This window comes from Canis lupus, chromosome 14 (assembly GCF_003254725.2).
Source record: "Canis lupus dingo isolate Sandy chromosome 14, ASM325472v2, whole genome shotgun sequence".
Lineage (NCBI taxonomy): Eukaryota > Metazoa > Chordata > Mammalia > Carnivora > Canidae > Canis > Canis lupus.
In genome coordinates this window covers 29,853,741-29,878,042 of record NC_064256.1, presented here as the reverse complement: position 1 = coordinate 29,878,042, position 24,302 = coordinate 29,853,741, and the positions used below count along the sequence as shown (strand labels likewise).

The following is a 24,302-nucleotide window of genomic DNA, read 5'->3' as shown; positions in this document are numbered from 1 at the left end:
GGGTGGGCATGATTGCGTGACGGGCACTGGGGGTTATTCTGTACATTGGTAAATTGAACACCAATAAAAAAATAATAATAAAAAATCACCAACTCAGAAGCCAGAAAAAAAAAAAACAAAAAAACAAAACAAAACAAAACAAAAAACAATACGTTGAGAGCTACTTTTTCACTTGGTGTAGTCTTATCTCTATAATAAGGACATTAAAAAGGAAATAGCCTACTGGTCTCTGTCCTCTGGGATGGAGCCTTTGAAATTTCATGTGCAGGGATTCCTGGGTGGCTCAGTGGTTGTGTCTGCCTTTGCCTCAGGTCATGATCCCAGGGTCCTGGGATCAAGACCCACATCAGGCTCCCCACAGAGACCCTGCTTCTCCCTCTGCCTATGTTTCTGCCTCTCCCCCTGTGTCTCTCATGAATAAATAAATAAGATCTTTAAAAAAAATTGCATGTGCATGTGAATCATGAGAGGATCTTATTATTAATGTGCAGATTCTGTGCAGTAGGTCTGAAGTGTGTCCAACATTCTGTATTTCTAACAAGCTCCTGGGAGATGCTGAACCTTTTGTTCCCTGGCTGATCCTCTATGTAGCAAGGCTTTGGGAGTGTACACTCCTGCTGAAGAAAAGGAGCTCATATCTGAAACAGAATGGAAAACAGAAAATTACACACCATGAGCCATACAAGGAGTTACATAATTAGAATTTGGAGGGACACAATATTCAGACAGTCACAATATTTATGAGCGACCACTGTGTATCTCTGTCAGGTTCGGTGCTCCAGGCCTCTGCCCTCATATAAGCATTTTGTTATCACAACTGCGTGTAAGGCATAGGCTTCTAGATGCTCACTTACATTGTGAAAATGTCATATAGGCATGTTGTGTGAATTAAGAGTTCCTGACCCTACAAAACATATACTTACTCTTACTTACATTCCTTTATATTCAGATAAATTTCTCACCTTTCCCTCAGAGGCATCAAAAGCAAGTAGGATGAGTGGGGAAAAATTAGAGAGGAAGACAAACCATGAAAGACTCCTAACTCTGGGAAATAAAGGGTTGCAGAAGGGGAGGTGGGTGGGGGATAGGATAACTGGGTGATAGACATTAAGTAGGGCACTTGATGGGATGAGCACTGAATGTTATACTATATGTTGGCAAACGGAATTTAAATAAAATATATTTTTTAAAAAAGTAAGTAGGATGGCCCCCACTAGTTGGGAGAGGGTTCTTCCCCCCTTTATTATAAGGCATAGGACACTCACTTTGCTCTCCTTTGGAATCTAGGAGTTTCAGAGCATTGGAAAGCAAATAAATAAGAAAGTACTTCTAATTTAAAAACGTTGCCATGTATTTTTCATAGCCTGTGTCTAGGATGAGAGCAATAATATGCAGTTAGAGGCATCTAGGTGGCTCGGTGGGTTGAATGGCGGATTTTGGGTTTTGACTCGGTCATGATCTTAGGGTCCTGGGAACCAGCCCTGCAACGGGCTCCATGCTCAGCAGAAAGCCTACTTGCGGTTCTGTCCTCCCTCAGCCCTTCCCCCTCACTGTGCTCACTCTTTCTCTAAAATAAATAAATAAGTAAATAAGTAAATAAAATGCAGTTTTCAAAATAACACGAGGGATAAGTATATTAATATATGTTATAACTCCTAAGCACATTACATTGTGTATTATTATTTTTTTTTTATTATTAAGGCCCGGGATAAATTCCCATCTGACAGTTCCCTTTTCCGGAAAAGCTGCTCTGCTAAAACCTACATTGCTCATTAATTGTTTCAGATTTCTTATTGTAATGTTTCAAGCAGTTTTAAAACCATTTTTATTATCCTAGCAGTTTAATTTATTTAAGAGACAGTGAAAATGCCAGTAAGACCACAAATTCTCATAGAACCAAAACTCCTTTCTACATTAATTTATTATATCACTTATAATAGAAGTCAGCTTTAGAGTTTATAGCTCTAGGACTATTTTTAAATCCAATGATACATTATTATAATATGAATGGAATACATAGCTAATTACCCATTAGCTGATATTTACCAAATACTTCTCATATTTGAGCCTACTTTTAACTTCTGTACTTGTCAAATGTACAATGTTATTTACAGAATATGGATTTCCGCAATAAGACTAAGAAATGGACTGGAATATTTTCCATTAATTATAGACACGATTATCTACAACTCAATACAGTAATTAAAGGACTATTTTTTAAATTTTTATTTATTTATTCATGAGAGAGAGAGAGAGGCAGAGACACAGGCAGAGGGAGAAGCAGTCTCCATGCAGGGAGCCTGATGTGGGACTCGATACCCGGACTCCAGGATCACGCCCTGGGCTGAAGGCAGGTGCTAAACCACTGAGCCACCCAGGGATCCCCTAAAGACTATTTTTAAATATGTAATATGTTTCCATGTTCAACCTCTTAATATCCATATAGCAAGACTTCAGAAATAATATCATTAAACATGGATGTCGAGTGCACAAGCTGCTAAGTTAATTCCATTGGAAACAGACATTTTTCTATTTTGTCGATTTTCTAAATAGTTGTCCTCTTTTATAATTTCAAAATTATAATTTTGTGGAGCTTCAGAAATATTGAAAGAACACATTTAAGCTTAAAGGACACAGAATGAGTAGAGTGAATTACAATTTGGAATGCAAGTGTATATTAATCTACATTAACCAAATTGCACATAACCCATATATTACAGAACAAATAAACAAATCACATTGAAAAATAAATAAATAAATGTATAATCAATTATATAATCAATTAATATTTTTGTTATGAATTTTTCTTATTTTAAATAAGCCATATTTTTATTCTTCTAGTTTCACCATTTAGTTTACATATGGACTACATTCTGGGCCACACCTGGATTCTTCAATAAGTTTTCTGTCATATTTAAAGGACCAGGATGGGGTCCAGGTAAACCAAGACTTGGACTAAGTGAAGAAATCCCAGAGGTAAATTGAGTTCGTGTTAGTGATGGTGAAGATTAGCATCATATTGCCAGGTCTACAGCCAGCCTGTTGACTTCATGCAGATGTGGAAAAAAAAAAATGTCCTCTTAGGCAGATACTGCTCTCTGGTTCACAACCTGCTGAGTGGAAACCACCTAGGGGCCAAATTAGAGTGGGGACTTCTCCCAGTCAGACACTGCCTCTTACTTGGGAGCATGGTTTGGGGAACAGAACAGCAGAGGCTAGTTTTCAGATCCACTCAAACATATAGCAAAGAGTATTTATGTAATGCAAAAACAATGCAAACACATGTCCCTTGGTCACAAAATTCTAAAACACTAGAGATGGAGGGAGCCTTAGAGATGATTCAATGTAGCCTTAATTATGTTCATGAAAAAAATGAAGAGATGGTCAACATCACTAATAATCAGGCAAATGCAAACCAAAACCACAATGAGATATCACCTTACACCTGATAGAATGGCTAAAATAAAAAAGACAAGAAATAACAAGTGTTAGTGAGGATGTAGAGAAGAAGAATTTCCCATATGCTGTTGATGGGAATGTAAATAAGTACAGCCAATGAGTGGAGGGGCCTGAAAGATACAGACTTCTAGTTATGAAATGAGTAAGTTACAGGAATAAAAGTCACAGCATAAAGAATATAGTTGATGATATTGTAATAGCAGTATATCAAGATAGATGGTAGCTATACTTGTGGTGAACATACCATAAGGTATAAATTAATCAAATCACCAAGTTGTACACTTGAAACTAATGTAACATTGTGTGGTAACTATACTGAAATTAAAGAAAGAAACAAAGTCTCTAGAATGGAAAATCTAAAGTCACACCAAGGTGATATGGTTATTAAATTAGACCATAACTTTATCCATTCTGTAGTAGAGTAGTAGTAGCATTAAATTCAGAAATCATATTAAAACCCAAAAGCAAGTGAAGTGGAGATTTGAAACTCTGGAAAACCAATGAAAAATTCAGTTTTAATCTGGAATTCTTTATATAGAGGTGATAAGAAGGAATTTCTTTCCAATCCTTGGGATACATATTGTGATTCCTTATTTTAATAATTGTCATTAATAGTAATCTAAAAACAATAGAAAGAGTAAACTATTGTTGATTTTAAAGATGATTGTGAGTATAAAAATTAGCCAGTATTACAAGGAAATAAAACTAGTTTTTATTTGAATATTGTTATTTTTCAAAAATCTTGATCTAAATAAGGATGGTTTCTCATCCAATTATGAAAGCTGCTATGCTGATATTTCCCAGATGCTTTTAATTTTGTTCATAACCAGTTATGTAACAATGAGTAAACTGATAGGTGAAAATAATTTCCTTATTTCAGCCCCCAAAATTTAGTTAACTATGATCCATTTTTTATTCCTTCTATTTTTCAATAGATAATCCAAAGTGAATATTCTACATAGTTGTGCCTAAATTTGCATTACAAAAGTAGAATTGTAGTATTTCTGAGAAACTCTATAGCTTAAGAAAGTTGTTTCCAATAAAGCAATATTTCCCTTTAAGGCATGATTATCTCCATTACTAGAATCACTTCCCATTTTTTTTCTTTTTCTTTACTTTCATGTGTAATCATGGACATATTTCTGTATTCATATTTTGTATTTCATCTTTTTATATTCATTTTGGTTGTTTATCATCAGTACATATTGATGACTCAATTCTTACACTGGTTTATTATAAAGCAGACTAAATCAAAATCATAATGCTTCTGAAATGAAAAACGAGTTTCTGTACTTTTGTTTTTCTATCCAAACCAAAAAGATAGCATTGGAGTCATTTGGGGGGAAATAAAAGAAATAGCAAAGTTTTTCTTTTCTTTTTGTGCATCTCCTTTTCACTTAGTGTGAATTTCAATGAGAGGAATAAGCCAAGAAACAATTAAAGGAACACCTTTTTTCTTTCTTCCTAGGTCACGGGGAAAGAAGTTCCCTTCTCATCATCTGTGTCCCATCTCTTAAAGATATATGCAGTTGTGCAGTTTGCTTTGATGCTAGCATTTTATGAAGAGACCTTTGCAGATAAAGCTGTAAGTGGTGTCCATTTTAAGTATCTAGGAAATTTTGTGAGAAAATTATCTGCTCTTCTATTATAGCTGTGCTCTATTTTTTTCTGTAACGTCCACTTTAATGTTGGAAAATCTCCCTTTTAAACAGATAAATTAATTCTCCTAGACTATTAAGTATAAGTTAATTAATTATATCTAAAGTGTTCCTATGTATAATATCTATCAGATGGTATGCTAATGATATTGATTTGGCATTGGAGAAACAATAAAAGTCTTACCTGAGAATTTTTAACCACAAACCAGCCTTCACTCCGGTATAGGTCCTGGACTAATACTAACCATGGATTTATAAACCTAAACCAAGAATATGGTTTAAAGTATTCTCAGATTAAGTCTCGTGTGTCTAATAGAACCATGTTCAAAACATGCTTGGAGCAATCTCCTCAAACTTGAGTGTCAGAGTATTCCCACAGATTATGTCAATGATTATGAACTCAGAGCTAAACAGCACAGAAACACCCGAGAGAAAGCAGGCCATCACGATGAAGCATTAGCAAAAATGACAAAACAGAATTGAACTCTCAAAAACAACAGATGTTTAAAATTAAAGTAAAACATAAATTTAGTAAATTTAATATGTTCGAAGAAGCCGAAAATGAAATTGAGAAGATGTGAAAATTATGAAAACTTAAGAAACAAGACCATCAAAAATCATAGGGCATATTTAAAAATAATCACATTAAACTTGTAGAACACAAAAATTTGATAACAGACCTGAGAAAGTCGATGATTTAAATAGCAGTTTAATTTTTATTTATTTATGATAGTCACACAGAGAGAGAGAGAGAGAGGCAGAGACACAGGCAGAGGGAGAAGCAGGCTCCATGCACCGGGAGCCTGACATGGGATTCGATCCCGGGTCTCCAGGAGGCAGGCGCCAAACCGCTGCGCCACCCAGGGATCCCTAAATAGCAGTTTAAAGGCAAATTAAGAGTCTCAGTGAATTAATAGAGTCATCCATTTTTTTTAAATGACCCATTATACAGTGCTAAAAGATAATGAGGTAAGTAAAACATGACAAATTATCTTCAGGCATAAAGAATAATGTGGAAAAATACAAAAAAAAAAAGATGGCAGAATTAAAAAAAAATAAATGAATACAAATGGGATTAGTGGATAGTGAATTCAACCAAAACAAATTAACTTTATTCAAAGACTAGGTTTGTGCTATTTACAGATATCAGTCCATGAAAACTCCATGCTAATAGACATTCATAAATAATATATGCAGAAAAAAATGTGGCTACTATATAGTTACTTTTGATAATTTAATATATAAACCCTATCGGATCATTTTTAATAATTTCATACCATTTTAATAATCCTAATATGGTAATTCCACTAGAACAATTACAATTATTCCATACATCCTATTTAATGAATTTAAGAAGGAAGCCTACTTGAAATAGATTACTGAATGTGTTAGGTAGGACTCACTGGTTATATGTGAGAGATATTCAATCCAGGGTAAATTTATTAGCTCACATGACTGAAGAGTTTGGGGCTATTTCTTCTTGATGCAGTGTTGACCCAAAGAGTCAAATGATGTTATCAGGAACTTTCTCGTTCTTTTCTGCAACTATGCTTTTCTCAGTGCAGGTTTTCCTACAAACTCTCCTCCTTCATGGTGGCAAGATGTCTACCAGCAGTTCTAGCTTTAAATACTGCTAAACCAAGATTCCCAGAAGTGATGGCTCCAAGGTGGAGTCTGATGTTCTGGATATCACTGAACCAATCAATGTCATTCATCCTATGAATGGGGGAAGAGGGTCAGTTCCACAGGATCCTCACGGTCAGAGAAGAGGAAAAGAATAGCTTGAAAGAAAATTAAGTGATGGTACACAGAAAAAATGAAATAGATGTGAATAGACAAAAATAACAAATATTAGATACTTATAAATCCTTCTCACTAATAAATATATGCTTAAACTTGTTTTCAAAAAATACTCTTTAAACACTTATAAAATGCATAGTAACATATAAACTTCCCTGTAGGATACCTTTACTTAAATTATCTATTACATGAGTGTCTATTAGATATCTTCTGCCCTATGAAACAGAATATCCAATTAAATATGTCTTAAATATAACTGGAAATTCAGGGGCTGGTGTTTCTGGGATTGGTTAGTTCATCAGTTCAAACATGTAGAGCTTCCAAAAAGGCTTTTCTATAATTCCTTTGGCTTTCATCATCATAAGATAATCACAGCAATTTCAGTGCTCACAGACTGTGACCAAAATCAGCAAGTTCTCTTCTTCTATAGCATCTTATAAATTTCATTTATTTAAGAAGGAGGGAAAATTAAATCTTGGGGATCCCTGAGTAGCTCAGCAGTTGAGCTCCTGCCTTCGGCCCAGGGCGTGATCTTGGAGTCCTAGGATCCAGTCCCACATTAGGCTCCCTGCATGGAGCCTGCTTCTCCCTCTGCCTGTATCTCTGTCTCTGTCTTTCTCTCTCTCTTTCTCTCTCTCTCTCTGTCTCATGAATAAATAAATAAAATCTTTAAAAAAAGGAAGGAAAAAAAGCCCCAGAATATTTCCCAGCAAATGTCCTTTCATGTCTCATTATTCAGGAGTAATTCACATGTCCACACTGAACCAATAACTAACACCAGCTCATGAATTAACCATGAATGAAATATACCAGACATAATTTATACCCTGGGGATAAAGAGTTCACTTTCCTCCTGAGCACATTCCTTGCTTATACCTTGACAAAATCAGCATAGTAATAGTACAGAAGAAGTGGGGGATATTTCCTGGTTGGGCAGTCAATAGTGTGTGGCACAGTATGTCCTACTAAATAAAATAGGTTTACAGAAAGTTACTATAAACAGCACTGGATAATATACTAAGGAAATCCCATTTTAACTTTTAACCTTATTTAAAGATCTTACCGATTGGTATTAGTCATATGTATTTATAGGTTTTACATTTAAAACTAATAAGCTAGCATTGTTACAAGTAGTAACCCCAATTTTTGAACAATAGGCAAGTTCATATGTGCTCTCTGTCCAAAGACAATATTTGTACAAAAACTATAGTAAAATATTGAATTAACTTTTTTGAGTATAACAGAAAACAATGAATTAAATTCTAGTTTTCATTTTGTGAAATGAAAGTAAGAAATAGGATGCAATGTGACCAGAAATTCTTGAGAACAGAGTGGTAGGAAACATGCTGGCTCATTGTTTGCTCTTTCATATATGCACCGCAAGTAATAAAATCAATTCCATGTTGTGCTGGGTTCAGTTGTCTTTAGCTTCAAAATGAGACAAAATATGAACCCAAGAATTTATTTTAGTAGTAAAGTTTTCTTAAAAGCAGCATGAACCAAATCACTCTTAGCAATGCATGTGTAGACATCAAACTACCATAATAGACTAATACTCAGGTATGACATAAGTAACCCATCACTGATTACTTCGTTAAGTTACTTTGTTATCTTATTTTTTTTCACCTAAATAATGACCAGAATATGCATGTGTGAATAGAGCTCCCATAGTTGAATGAGACCAGAAGAAAAGCTAGATCATCTACATCTAAATATCTAACTCTCTATAAACTAATCAATGTTGAGTACAGTTTGCATTATTGAATTTTTAGTTGTACTAAGTAAAACCCAAAATAAATTATACCCACTCATAGAAACAAAATTAGAAATTTATCCATTTTGATTTTGAAATAGAAACCCTTCACATTAAGTTTACCAAGATATTTGATGGTCTAGGCATGTGAAAGTACTTCCTGGGCAAAAATGTAGCTAGATACAGTGTATATTAAAAGTTGCAACTGATAACAAGTCTTCATAAGATTTTTCTACCTCAATAAAAAACAGAAACTCGTATAGATATATTGACAAAGAGAAATGCCAAGTGTTGAAATCCTTTTCAGGCTGAAATTAGAGTTGGAGACAGCTTCGTTCCTGACACAAATTAATTTTGAAAGGTGTATTTGCTTGTTTCCCACACATGTTTTTCTTTGCTAAAAACATGCTGCGCAACGAGGAAAAAAAGTTGCTTATTTGTAACATTCTGTAGTACCTTTTTAGGCTCAGCAATGTTTAAAAGCATATGAAGACATTAACATCCAACAGCAATATTTTTTTTCCAGATTCACTGTAGCCAATAATCACATAGAAAAGTTGTGGCTGACTTGTAATTGGGGATCCTGCTGTGGTCCCACAGCCTTTTCTGTTTATGCATATACCAGAGTAGATAAATACTTACTTGTTTTAGGTGTGCATGTTCTGTATAAATAACTTTGAGAGTCAAAAAAGCAATTTGATGGCCACCACAAAAGTGTAAAAGGCACATTCCTTTCTTACTGAGACTTGAAATGCATACATTTAAATATATAGTGTTTGGTTTAGTGATATGACCCACAGACTTCTATGTTGATTTTGGTTTGGTAATGCTTGGGGAATCAATTCCTTAGCTGCCAGAGTCCAGTTCATGGGGTGATATCATGAATACACGTTTGAAATGAAAATATGGACACACTAGCGTGTTTCCAAAGTAAAACTGTAAAGGCAATGCTATTCTTTTAAATAATAGACACACTCAAAAGAGTTTGAATCTTTCACAGAGTCTTAGAATGTGTAAGAAAGTTTCCACAGGTAGTTTTTTTAACACAGATTATTTGATGATATATTTCAAGTTAATGAGGCATCTGAGAATATCCAATATAAATTTGGGAACATACTTTTATAGTTTTGAATTCCCCTGTATATTGAATTCTATAAAATATTATGGGCACTGCAATTTTGTAACTAAGGTTTTCATGTGGACATATTTTAACAGACTCTTTGAAAAAAAATCACTATATTTAATTGTACTCTCATAATACAGCGTAGCTTATGCAAATTAGATCTAGTTTATGTCTTACACAAAATCTCTCAAGTCAATATCCAGGGTCTACTTTTTGTTGTTGTTGTTTTGTTTTGCTTTGTTTTTTTTTTATTTTTTTTTTTAACTCCAGTGCAGCCCATTGAGATCTAATTTAATTTCTTAAAGTTTTTAGGTGATATCTAAAGTAATGTGAAAAACAAACAAACAAACATGTGAGCTAAAATAAGCATCAGTTATAACTGAAAGCCTGAAATAAATGTATTAAGTGTCTGCTAAGGGATATTTTTAAAAGCTACCTTCTAAGAAGCATGTGCTTCAGGCGCTCAGAAAAGTGATTATCATGAGTTCTAATGAAAAATAGAATTGTTTGGGTTTTTTTTTAAAGATTTTATTTTATGATTTATTCATGAGAGACACAGAGAGAGAGAGAGAGAGAGAGAGAGGGAGAGGCAGAGACACAGGCAGAGGGAGAGGCAGGCTCCATGCAGGGAGCCCGACGTGGGACTCGATCTCGGGTCTCCAGGATCACACTCTGGGCCAAAGGCAGCACTAAACCTCTGAGCCACCCAGGGATCCCCAAAAAATATAATTGTTAAAAAATATTTTATTTATTTATTTGAGAGAAAGGACACAAAATGAGGGAAGAGGCAGAGGGAGAGGGAGAAGTAAATTCCCCGCTGAGCAAGGAACCTGACTCGGGACTTAATTCCAGACCCCGGGGATCATGACCTGAGCTGAAGACAGATGCTTAATCGTCTGTGCTACCCAGGCTCCCTGAAAAATATAATTTTTGTACACTATGATTAAGTGGGATACTGCACATTAAAAAATATCATTTATAGGGCAGCCCCGATGGCCCAGCGGTTTGGCACCGCCTTGGTCCCAGGGCGTGATCCTGGAGACCCGGGATCGAGTCCCACATCAGGCTCCCTGCATGGAGTCTGCTTCTCCCTCTGCCTGTGTCTCTGCTTCTCTCTCTCTCTCTCTCTCTCTGTCTGTCTTGAATAAATAAATAAAATCTTTTAAAAAATATATCATTTATACAAATAATGAAATATTAACTGTGAAATTAAACATGTCATATTATTAGTATTGTCCCAAACTTTTTTTTTTGTCCCAAACTTTGATCCCTATCAGGCAGCTCCTTTAATCATACTAAACACAATCAACTATAAAACTGTTTATAATTTGAAGTAATATCACATTTTGATTTATGAAAAATATGTAAAAATTAGACATTTTCACTCAGCTTTGGAAACTCAAAGTTAAAATTCACAGTTCTGAGGAGTTGTATTTTTTCATTAAAAGTAATCCTCATGAAAAGAAAGTCTTTCTCAGTCTATCTTTTAACACTTCTTTTTTTCTTTTGTATTTTGATAAATAACTGAAAGATATATAGCTTATATTCTCAGTTGTTTCTTAAATGAAAAAAAGGTAAGAGTTTTCTATCACAAGTATAGCAAAAGTTGGTGTACAGATTTCAATGAGATCTTGAAGTGAATACTGATAATTTAGAATGTCTTCATTGACAGCCAAAATAGTTTTACTGAACTTCCAAGAAAGATACTATGTCAAAATGGATATCTCCCAGCAACCTCGGTAGGACCTTGCGTTCTGAGGTTGTTGCCTTTTGGATTAATTATTACCCAATATTGAGGCAAGACTCTTCTGTGTTCTCTACCCAATGCCCGGTGAACCATGAAGTTACCCGGTCTGTCTGGTGAGAACATCTGCTAGAGCCAGCACTTCGCAAGCTCTCACGTTGCAAGCTGTAATCCTTCTCTGGCCTCTGATGGCTTTCTAATGTGCATGACCTGAAATACTGGACTTGATGGACCCTTTCTGCAGATTTCTAGAGTTCTCTCTGTGCAGCTCTTTCTTTATTGGCACTCTGTCCTCAAAATGCTGAATCCCAGCTCTACTTCTTCAATTCAGAAAGTCCCCAAATTCCCGTGTTCCCTCTGTTCTGTGGCCTGGAAACTCTCTCAAAGTAGTAAACTGGGACAATAATAGGGGTTATGTCATTTATATTTCATTTTCTGGGAATCACTGACCTTTGTTGCCTTATGCTCAGTGTCTTGAAAACATTTTTTTTTTCAGATAAATAGTTTTTCAAGTGAGGGGTAAACTGGCTGTTGTTTTTCTATCTTGTCAGGAACACATTCATTTTTTAATGGAGTGGAATCATAGCTTAAAGTACAACTGTAACATAACTGCTCTTTAGGTATTCAATTAAAGTTTTTAAAATGCAATGTTTTGCTTTTATTCCTTACTTTTTATGTAAAAATGTAGTAATTACCTATCAGTTCAGTGTTTCTGAACAATATATTCACTATCTTTTTTAGCCAATATATTTTCTCCTTTGATATATTTAGTTTCTTTGCTTCTCGTTTATTTGTTTGGAATTCTAGAAAATGTTCATTCTAATCACATTCTTTTTTTGTATAGGCTTCAATAGTAACCACCTAGCGGGTTCTGATAACTTAGAAAAGAAAGAGTATAGTCAATATTGACAGTTTTTAAAAAAAAAAGCATGGTCTTATTTCAAGATAGATTTTTGAGATTCATATGCAAAAATTACAAATTATATATTGTATTATAGTAACCCTGGGGGTTCTATTCTTGTGTCTGTTGCAATACTAAGTATCTTCAAACCTCAAGTTTCAGTGTGACAAATCCAGCAGCTCAAGGCAATGGGAAGGTGGAGCCCACAGTCACAAGGGGGAATGACACAGCCTCCTAGAAGGTGTGCCAGCAAACCCAATCCACTGCCTTCATATCAGAAATCACCAGGATTTAAGTATTAGATGATTTTGACCTCCTTTTAAAGATGCTTGGGAAGATAAGCAATTTGACTTCAAAATAAGACTTCGGTAGTTCTTCTCAGACACCTGTTAGAGAAAATCCTAAAATTTTACTACTTTGTTATAATATCAGTATCTAGACATTTTCATTTCTAAGTCCTTTGAAAAAATCATAGAAAATATTATCAAAACATTTTGACAATACACAAGGTTTTTTCTTAAGATTTATTTACTTGAGAGAGAGAGAGAAGGAGAGGGAGAGGGAGAGAGTGCAAGCAGGGAGAGGGACAGAAGGAGAAGGAAAGAGAGTCTTAAGTAGACTCTGTGCTGAGTATGGAGCCCAATGTGAGGCTCGATCTCATAGTTCTGAGATCACAACCAGAGCTGAAACCAAAAGTCAAGCTCTTAACCTACTGCACCACCCAGGCACCCAATATCTAGAGTTTTTAAAAAAGAAATTGTTTATATAGAAGCATACTATTATTTTACAACATAGTGTATGGAGCTGATATTTCCCTTTGTGAGATATGTCAGGTAGGGAAATAGGAAAAGTAGTTATATTGATCAGCAAAGTTCTCCCATGAAATAGTGAAGAGGTAATATCCCCATCTGAGAAGAAAAAGGCTTTCTTCTTTATACTATAAGCAAAGGAAGGAATCCCACAAACTCATTGATTGTTTAAGCACTTTGAAGCAAACATGTAATTCTAGAGTTCCTATGTAGTTAAAGATGCTTTCTGAGTTGTTTTTTTTTTCCCCATCTACTTAAATGGAAGTTGAACAGAGGTAGAGTTCTTCAGGCATACAGATTTGGACAGTGAATCTTACACTGGGAAACTTCTATGGAAATAAGGGAAAATGAACTGCTGATTTGAGAGATCGTTTTTATTTTATTTTATTTTTTAAAAAATATTTTATTTATTTATTCATGAGAGACACAGAAAGAGGCAGAGAGAGAAGCAGGCTCCATGAAGGGAGCCCGATGTGGGACTCGATCCTGGAACTCCGGGATCACGCCCTGAGCCAGAGGCAGACACTCAACTGCTGAGCCACTCGGGCATCTGGAGAGATCATTTTTAAAAAGGAAAAATAATTCCTTGGTTGATAAAGCTTTTCACGGTTATGGCCTTCCTCACGGTGGTTTAGTTTTGTTGTTGCTGTTGTTGTTGTTGTTTTGGTGACAAAGACTTAAAATGCATTCAAAGGCTAATTAAGAATAATTCCATTTTAGCAGTTTAGGACAGCACTATTTTATATGAAAGATTTATCAGCAGTGTATGGTATGAAATGGGACTCAACCCAAGGAAAAATAAAATTTTATTTGTTATAAAAACTAATAAGCTTTAAGTCATTTCACAGATTGTTTAAAACACAGGAGTCAAAGTGTTTATAATGGTCAAAGCCTATATACATCCTATTTTATGCTTTTTCTCCCTTTTTGCTCTAGTGTTGCTGGCCTATGGACATATTATCAGGGATTAAAGTAGTATGATTTGTAGGGCAGGGATTTTGTCTTTCTTACCCACTCTTTTAAATTCTTATGTACCGTGTGCCTAGCACATACCTCTGAATTTCCAATGATATTGGAAAGAGTTAATGGACCTTTGATTTTTGCTTCTTTATTTTATAGTAATTCATTAAGGTTAACCCAAGTACCATTTGAAAAAGCAGGATAGCCTAAAAATAACAACAATGATATTCTTATCATAACCATTAGTTAGCTTTGTGCCAAGCACTCTTCTCAGTACTTTATTATAGTTGCTGCCAAATCCATATTTTATTTCAGTTGTACCAAACACATAAAAGAGCCCTAGGAATGCCAAATAATTTGCCTATGATTACATGGTTTATAGATTAAATTCATAATTCCAATCCCATATTCTTACAGAGCATTTAAAATCATGCTATAGTTTTTGGGCACAAATGGTTTCTTTCTTTCATGTGAATTTTCTCCTAAGGAATCAAAATGAAGCAAAAATAATGAAAACAGTAATTTTCTTTAAAGACAAAATGTTTCCCTTAAGCAACCATTAATCTGCTCAAGCACACCCAGTTGCTTCCACCACCAAGAAAATATTTTTCTGGTACTTTTGCTGCACTATCCCAAAGCAGCCGCTGCTGAATTCTGCATACCCAAATAGTGTTTCACTAAAACATTGTAGCGTCCACTGAGCATGCCCTCTTATATCTGATACCTAGCTCTGTCCCCATATCCCTAAATATTACGATACTTTTTGTTCATATTTTTATTACTTTTCTGTACTCATCTACTAAACTATTGCTTTGTTTTAAATCCCTATCAATTCTGGGTGCCATCTGGGCATATGATAGTGAATAGGGAGGTGTTGTAAGTTGGCCATGAGGTCAGGGTTGATTTACAAGGAGGTGTGGAGCTGGGATATTGGATGTGGACAACAGCTGCAATTGATAGCTTTTGCTTATTGTTTATAACTTTGGACAGATACAATTTTGGTAGGTGTATATATTAGTTAACAGTGAGTTGAAATTACCTTGTTATTTCATTAAAAAGCAGAGAGATAGTGTTTGCATAATGTTTTGATCACTATTTTAACCACTTTGTTGTATTGCACTTCTGGTATTCTCATTAGGGTGAAACATAAACAGCATTAGTGTGATACAACAAAGTGGCTAAAATAGTGACCAAAACATTACAGTCTCTCTGTAGGGGAATCCTTCAGGGGATGTGTATCCAACTTTTTGCTTTCACTGATCCATTTTTAAACTAAAGCACTATTCATCTGACTCTAAACAGTAGTTATGTTAACCTCAATTTAGATCTCTGTCCTTGTCCTCTTTAAGTTTGTTGCACATATTTATCCACCATTGTCACATTTTGAGGTCAGGAAGGTGATTTTGTTTGTTTGTTTGTTTTTTAAAGATTTTATTTATTTATTCATGAGAGACACAGAGACAGAGAGAGAGGCAGAGACACAGGCAGAGGGATAAGCAGGCTCCATTGCAGGGAGCCCGACGTCGGACTTGATCCCGGGTCTCCAGGATCACTGGGCTGAAGGCAGCGGTGGACGGCTGAGCCACTCCGGCTGCCCAGGAAGGTGATTTTGAATTTCAGAAGCATCATTTATTTCTGTGTGATGATGGATAACTTACTTAATCCTTTGATTCCCATTTTATTTTTTTTTTCGTATGTGAAACAGATATAATGATCCCGTTTTATTTTTTTTTTCATATGTGAAACAGATTTTTTTCATATGTGAAACAACCTTATGTGGAAGGTTGTAGGGAGTATAAAAAGAATAAAAGTATATGAAACACATAACATGAAAGCTATAAAATAGTAGATGCTCAATAAACATTATTATTAAATTTTGATATGTAAGCAAAATGCATAATTTTATAATTATAATGAAACATGTTGTTTTGTTACAATATTTCAAAAGATAGCCTTTGACATGTACATATGAACCTATAGATTTCACCAAATATATGAGTATATATTTGTACAATATGTTCCATTTATGTGTTTGCACTCATAAACACATCCTCCTTTAAATATTTTGTGTATTAAATTGATGATATTAAAAATAGCTATTGCAATGTGATATTTATTTATTCATAAAAATGTATGTGATTTCTCCATATATGGGAACATAGGTGTTTCAAAAAATTATAAATCAAAACATAGAGGAGAATTTTTAGAAAGAACACTTTAAGCAATTTAAGTGTCCAATTCATTCTCTAATTGTCCAGCTCTTATAATCAAATGCCATTAGGAAACCCAAAATGTTCTCTGTGTTTTCAACCTTTTTGAAAACTGTCAGTGACAAATGGTGTAATATAAATAAAATATAAATATATTTATAAATATATAAATGTATATAATAAATATAAATATTATAAATATTTATAATATAAATAAAACTTGAGGTGGGTTTTCTTGACAGTTTTAAATTCTGATGTTCCTTTTGGTAACTCTCCTAAAGAATTTGCTTGTCTCTGTGTTTCCTTAACAGGCACTATCACAGGCCACCCTCCTTTTGAGGGTTTGCTTCATTATCCTAACATTGACTTCCATTGGATTTCTTCTAGATCAAAGGCAAGAAGTGAAATTCTTTCATTTTTTGTAGTTTTATAATGTTGTTTTAAAAAATATATGTGAAACTTTGATATTCATCATCATTTCTTATTAAAAATAAAGTTGAACCTATAATTTCACAATATTTTACATTAAACAGAATAGCAGTTTATCTGATTTTTATAATCAAGAGTGGATTTTAAATCTAAGCATATTAAATGCAATCTAGGTTTTTAATATTATTAATGAAAACCTATAAATGTAATGAGTAATTTGGCAAAACATAGACCATAAATCTAAGTACTTAACAAAATATGGAACATATTTGAGTACTTTCCTTTGCCACTGAACACTTCAATATATGCCAGAATGTGTGCTGTGTACTTAAAGAGTATGTCCTTTCCTTCACATAGCTTGCTATTTATTTATTTATTTATTTATTATTTATTTATTTATTTATTTATTATTTTAAAGATTTTATTTATTTATTCATGAGAGAGAGAGAGAGAGAGAGAGGCAGAGACACAGGCAGAGGGAGAAGCTGGCTCCATGCAGGGAGCCCGATGTGGATCTTAATCCCGGATCTCCAGGATCACGCCCTGGTCTGAAGGCGGGCTAAACGGCTGAGCCATCCGTGCTGCCCCCCACAGCATATTTAAAGAAATTTGTATTAATAACTACCCTAGCCAGAAACTGCATTCATCTACACAATTTGAGACAGAGATTTTTAAAAAATCAGAGATGATGAGTGCAATAAATGAGATTAGGAACATGCTTGATGCAGTGAACAGCAGGCTGGAAGAAGCAGAGGACCAAGTTAGTGACCTAAAAGAAAAAGTAATAGAAAGTAATCAAGCTACAAAAGAGAGAAAAAAGAATTATGCAAAAAGAGATTAGACTTAGGGAACTCAGTTTTCCCATGAAAAGCAATAACATTAGCATTATAGGGGTCCCAGAAGAAGAGAAAGAAAAGGAGGCAGCAAACTTCTCTAATCTGGGAAAGGAAACAGACATCCAGACACAGGAGACACAGAGAACTTCCAAAAAATCAACAAAAGATCCACACTGAGACATATGATTAAAATGGCAAAACATAGTGATAAAGAAAAATTTTAAAGCAACAAGAAAAAAAAAAAGTTACATACAAGGAAAACTCCACAAGGCTATCAGCAGATTTTTCAGCAGAAGATTTTCAAGCCAGAAGGAAGTGGCATGATTCAAAGGGCTCAATGGGAAAAATCTGCAGTTGAGAATAATCTATCCAGCACGGCTACCATTCAGAATAAAAGGAGAAATAGAGTTCCCCAGAAAAACAAAACCTAAAGGAGTTCATGTCCACTAAACCAGCCCTGCAAGAAATAGTCAAGGTGACTCTTTGAGTGGAAAGGAAAGACCAACAGTGACAGTATGAAGGTGGGAAACACAGGAGTGGTAAAAATGAATATTTTTGTAGAATATCAGTCAAGGAACTCATACCAAAAAAAGAAGGATGTAAAGTATAACACCATATACTTAAAACATGGTGAAGAGAGGAGTAAAGAAAGAATGGGTTCAAACTTAAATGACAATCAACTTAATATAGATTTCTATTTGCAAAAGGTATTATATACAAGCCAAATGGTAACCATAAATAAAAAAAAATTACTACTAAATATGCAAGGAATAAAAAGAAAGGAATCCAAATATATCACTAAAGAAAACCAGCAAGCCATTAAACAGATAAGACAAGAAAGGATTGGAGAAAAGCTTCAGAAATAACCACAAAACAGGTAATAAAATGGCAAAAAAATACATATCTATAAGTAATTACTTAAATGTAAATGGACTAAAGAGTCCAATCAAAAGACATAGGGTAACAAAATAGATTAGAAAAAAAAGAGAGACACATCTATATGCTGTTTAAAAGAGACTCATTTCAGACTTAAAAACACCTGCAGATTGAAGTGAGGAAATGGAGATACATTTAGCATGCAAATCTTTTTTCAAAGAAAAGCCTGAGTAGCAATACTCATATCAGAGAAAATAGATTTTAAATGAAAACTTTAACAAGAGACAAAGAAGGGCACAATATAATAACAAAGGGGACAATCCAACAAGATATAATAATTGAAAATATTTATGCACGCAACATGGGAGCAGCCAAATACATAGAACAGCTAATAAAGGAACTAATTGATAATAATACAATTATAGTAGGGAAATTTAATATCCCACTTATATCAATAGATCATCTAAACTGAAAATCAACTGAAACAGGAACACACATTTGAATAACACACTGAACCAGATGGATTTAACAGATATATTCAGAACATGCCATCCTAAAACAATAGAATACACATTCTTTTTGAGTGCACATGGAGCATTCTCCAGGATAAGTCACATATTAGGCCACCAAACAAGCCACAGTAAATTGAAAAAGATTGAAGTCACACCTTTTCTGACCACAGTGCTATGAAACTAAAAGTCAACCACAAGAAAAAAAAATCTGGGAAGAACACAAATACAGGGAGGTTGAATAGCATGCTACTAAACAATGAATAGATAAACCAGGAAATAAAAGAAGAAATCAAAATTTCATGGAAAGAAATGAAAATGAAAACACAATAGTTCAAAGCCTTTGAGATGCAGCAAAAGCAATCCTAAGAGGGTAATTTGTAGCAATACAGACTTACCTCAAGAAACAAGAAAAATCTCAACTAACTGATTTAACCTTGCACCTAAAGGAGCTAGAAAAGTAACAATAGATAAAACCTAAACCTACCAGAAGAAAGGAAATAATAAAGATGAGAGCTGAAATAAATGATCTAGAAACTTAAAAAACAATAGAACAGATCAATGAAACCAGGAGCTAGTTCTTGGAAAAATCAATAAAATTGATAAAACTGTAGCCATGCTTATCAAGAAAAATAGAGAAAGGATTCAAGTAAATAAAATTACAAATAAGAGAGGAAAAATAACAACCAACACAGCAGAAGTATTATTACAAAAGAATATTATGAAAAACTATATGCCAAAAAATGGCCAACCTCAAAGAAATTGATAAATTTCTACAAACATATAACCTACCAAAACTGAAACAAGAACTAAAAAAAAAAAAAAAAAAAAAATTTAACAGACTGATAATCAGAAAAGAAATTGAATCAATAATCAAAAAACTCCCACCAAACAGAATTCCAGGACTAAATAAATGGTTTCTGACAATCCTTCCATTAAGGAAGAGTTAATATCTATTCTCAAACTATTCCGGAAGATAGAAGAGGAAGGACAACTTCCCAACTTTTGCTATGAGGCCAGCATTACCCTGATGCCAAAACCAGATAAAGACCTCACCCCAAAAAAAGAAGTACAGTCCAAGATCTCTGGTGAACATAGATTCAAAAATCCTCAACAAACTACTGAAAACTAAATCCAATAATATATTAAAAAGATTGCTCACCAAGATGATGTGGGGTTTATTCCTGGGTTGCCAGGGCAGCTCAATATTCACAAATTGATCAAAATGACATATCATATAAGTAAAAGAAAGAAAGAAAGGATAAGAACTACATGATCACTTCAATAAATGCAAAAAAAAAGTACTTGACAAAGTACATCTATTCAAGATAAAAACCTTCAATGTAGGAACAGAGGGAACACACTTCCACATCATTAAGACCATACGCAAGACACCCACAGTTAATGTAATCCTCAATGGGGCAAAACTGAAAGCTTTTCATGTAAAGTCAGAAACAAGGATTTCCACTCTCAGCACTTTTATTCAATCTAGTACTGGAAGTCCTAGCCATACGAATGTGACATCAAAAAGAAATAAAAGAGAAAAATTAATAAAAGACATCCAAATTGGTAAGCAAGAAATAAAACCTTCACTATTTGCAGATGATGTAATATTCCACACCGAAAACCCTAGACCCACCAAAAAAACCTTCTAGTACTCAAAGAAATTCAGTAAACTCGCAAGATATAAAATCAGTATACAGAAATCTGTTGCGTTTCTATACACTAATAATGAAACAGGAGAAAGAGAAATTAAGAAAACATTTCCATTTAAAATTGGATCAAAAATAATAAAGTACCTAGGAATAAATCTAACCAAAAGAGGTGAAATACCTGTACTCTGAAAACTGTAAAACACTGATAAAAGAAATTAAAGATGATACAAAGAAATCGAAACATATTCTATACTCATGGATTGGAAAAAACAAATACTGTTAAAATGTCTACCCAAAGCAATCTACACATTCACTGCAACCACTGTCAAAATACCAACATTTATATATGTAAGAGATATATAAAACTGGAACTAAAATTCCTAAAATTTGTATGGAGCCACAAAAAACCTCAAATAGCCAAAGCAATCTTGAAAAGCAAAGCTCGGGGCATCACAATCTGGACTTCAAGTTATATTACAAAGTTTTAGTGATAAAAATAATATGGTACTGGCACAAAAATAGACATATAGATCAGTAGAACAGAATAGAAAACCCGAAATACGTCCACAATTATATAGTCAATTAATCTTCAACAAAGCATGAAAAAATATCCAATGGGGACTAAAAATTGTCGCTTCAATAGATGGTTTTGGAAAAACTGGTCAGCCATATCCAAAAAATGAAACTGGACTGCTTTGCTTACACCATACACCAAAAACGAATTCAAAATGGATTAAAAACCTAAATGTGAGACCTGAAATCATAAAAATTCTGGAAGAGAACATAGGCAGTAACTTCTCTGACATTGGCCATAGCAACTTTTTTCTAGTTAGGTCCCTTGAAACAAGGGAAATAATAGCAAAATTAAACTGTTAGGACTTGATCAAAATAAAAAGCGTATCAAAAAGGAAATAATCAACAAAACTGAAAGTCAGCTCATTGAATGGGAGGCTATATCTGCAAATAACATAGCCAATAAAAGGTTATTATCCAGAATACATAAAGAACTTATACAGTTCAACACCCAAAAAACAAATAATCCAATTAAAAAAATGGGCAGAAGACATGAACAGATATTTTTCCAAAGAAGACATTCAGATGGCCAACAGACACATGAAAATATGGTTATCATCACCTATCATCTGGGAAATGCAAATCAGAACTACAATGAGATATCACGTCATCCCTATCGGAATGGCTAAAACCAACAACACAAGAAACAACAGGCGTTGGTGAGGATACGAAGAAAAAGGAACCTTCCTGTGCTGTTGATGGGAATACAAACTGGTGCTGCCACTGTGGAAAACAGTAATCGCACTTCTAGGTATTTAACCAAAAATACAAAAACACTAATTCAGAGGGATACATGCACCCTTTTGTTTACAGCAGCATTATTTACAACAGCTAAGATATGGAAGCAGCCCAAGACGTGTCCATTGATTGATTAATGGATATATGGAAGAGTGATATATATATATTATTATTTATATTATTATTATTATAAATAATATATTATTATTATTATTATAAATATTATATTATTATTTTTTAGGGTGGAATATTATTCCACCCTAAAAAAGAATGAAATCTTGCCATTTGCAATAACATGGATAGAGCTAGAGAATATAATGCTAAGTGAAATAAGTCAAAGACAAATACCATATGATTTCACTCATATGTGGAAGAAACAAAATAAATGAGCAAAGGGAAAACAAGAGAGAGAAAGAGAGAAAAAAACAAGAAAGATTCTTACCTATAGAGAACCAACAGATTGTTACCAGAAGGGAGGGGTGAATGCGGGGATGGTGAAATAGGTGATGGAAATTAAGGAGCTTCCTTGTAATGGACAGTGGGGTATGTATGGAATTGTCAAATCACTATATTGTACCCATGAAACTAATATATCACTATACGTTAACTAACTGGAATTAAAAACTTAAGGGGTGCCTGGGTAGCTCAGTTGGTTAAGTGTCTGCCTTCAGCTCAGGTCATGATCCTAAGTCCTGGGATCCAGTCCTGCATCGGGCTTCCCACTCAGTGGGAGGCTGCTTTTCCCTCTCCCTCTCCCTCTTCTCCTCCCCACTGTGGTCTCTCTCTTCTTTCAAATAAATAAATAAAATCTTAAAAAATAATAAAAACTTAAATGAGTAAAAGATCTCTGTAAAACACTATCAAAGTATTGAAATATGAAAAATAAGGAACTAAATAAATGGAGAGATAACTATAGTCATAGATTGGAATGCTTGGCATTATAAAGATTATAAATTATCACCAAAATATTTACATATTTAATACATTTGGAATTGAAATTGTAAAAGGTTTTTTCCTCGAATTTGTCAGGGTCTTTCTAAGATCTATGTAAATGGAAATACAAAGGACCTACAATAGCCAACACTGTCTCGAGGTTAAAAAAATGGCAGTAGTTGCTCTACTTGCTGTCAAGATTTATTATAAAGCTACAGTAATTAGACATGTTTTATTGGCACAAAGATTAGAACAGAGAACCTAGAAACAGATCTACGAATATATATATATACTTGATTTGTGACAAAAGTGTCCCTGCAGAGCTGTGGAAAAAGGCTGTCTTTTCAATAAATGGTCTTGGAAACACTGGATTTCCACATAGGAATAAGAAAAATAAACTTGATAAATATCTCACACCATAAAAAGTTAATTCTGGGGTCAGGGACTTACAGATTTAAAAATGAATGGAAAACTAATATAGATCCAGCAAATAGCATAGTAACATATCTCTATAACCTTGATGTAGGTAAAAATATTAAATGGCACAAAAAATCCCTAATCATAAAGGTAAATTGATTAATCAGACTATAATAACATTAAGAAAGTAAATTCTTCTATAATTAACTCTCATTAAGACAGTAAAAAATAAAACCTTGAAATAGGAAATGCTTTTTGCAAATTTTGTAAGTAGTAAATACCTTTTATCCTAAATGGCTAAAAGTGTTGACAATCTCTATTGATGAAATGCTCACACACTGAAGGAAGAATTTGTATCATGATATCTATTGAAAAACTGAACATTTTACTAAATTTGAACATATATACTATATTAACTGGCAGTCCAAGCATGTAAAAGAATGTTCAGATAGTATTTTTCATAATAAACAAATGCTGTCGACAATCCAAATGTCCTTTACGAGGTGAATGGATGCATGGATATTGACATATTAACACAATGGAACGCTCTATAAGAGTGAAAAGAACGAATTGCTGCTATGTGCAACATCATAGGTGTATCTCATTAACAACACTAAGTGAAAGATGCTAGGTACAAAAGAGTGTGTACAATATAATGACATTTAGGAGCACCTGGGTGGTTCAGTGATTGAGTGTCTGCCTTTGGCTCTGTACTTGATCCTGGGGTCCTGGGATCTAGTCCCGCATCAGGCTCCCCTCCAGAGAGTCTTCTTCTCCCTCTGCCTATGTCTCTACCTCTCTTCCTGGATCTCTTATGAATAAATAAATAAAATCTTTTAAAAGAACCAATATAATGCCATTTATAAAAAGCAAAAATATATATGTACAATAATTTTAAATAATTTATGCTAATGTGGTA

At 34.1% G+C, this 24,302-nt stretch overlaps 1 protein-coding gene across 5 annotated transcripts in view; it reads left to right on the top strand.

Moving 5' to 3' along the window:
- The window catches only part of AGMO (alkylglycerol monooxygenase), a 344,484-nt gene that overhangs the window by 166,672 nt on the left and 153,510 nt on the right, over positions 1 to 24,302 (top strand). For 3 of the 5 annotated variants that reach the window (XM_025464250.3, XM_049093642.1, XM_049093641.1), the window contains exons 9-11: positions 2,842 to 2,976; positions 4,928 to 5,044; positions 16,729 to 16,811. In XM_025464250.3, the coding sequence (XP_025320035.1) occupies positions 2,842 to 2,976; positions 4,928 to 5,044; positions 16,729 to 16,811 (335 nt within the window). The remainder of the gene's footprint in view (positions 1 to 2,841; positions 2,977 to 4,927; positions 5,045 to 16,728; positions 16,812 to 24,302) is intronic. The other 2 variants (XM_049093644.1, XM_049093643.1) reach the window with 1 other exon arrangement.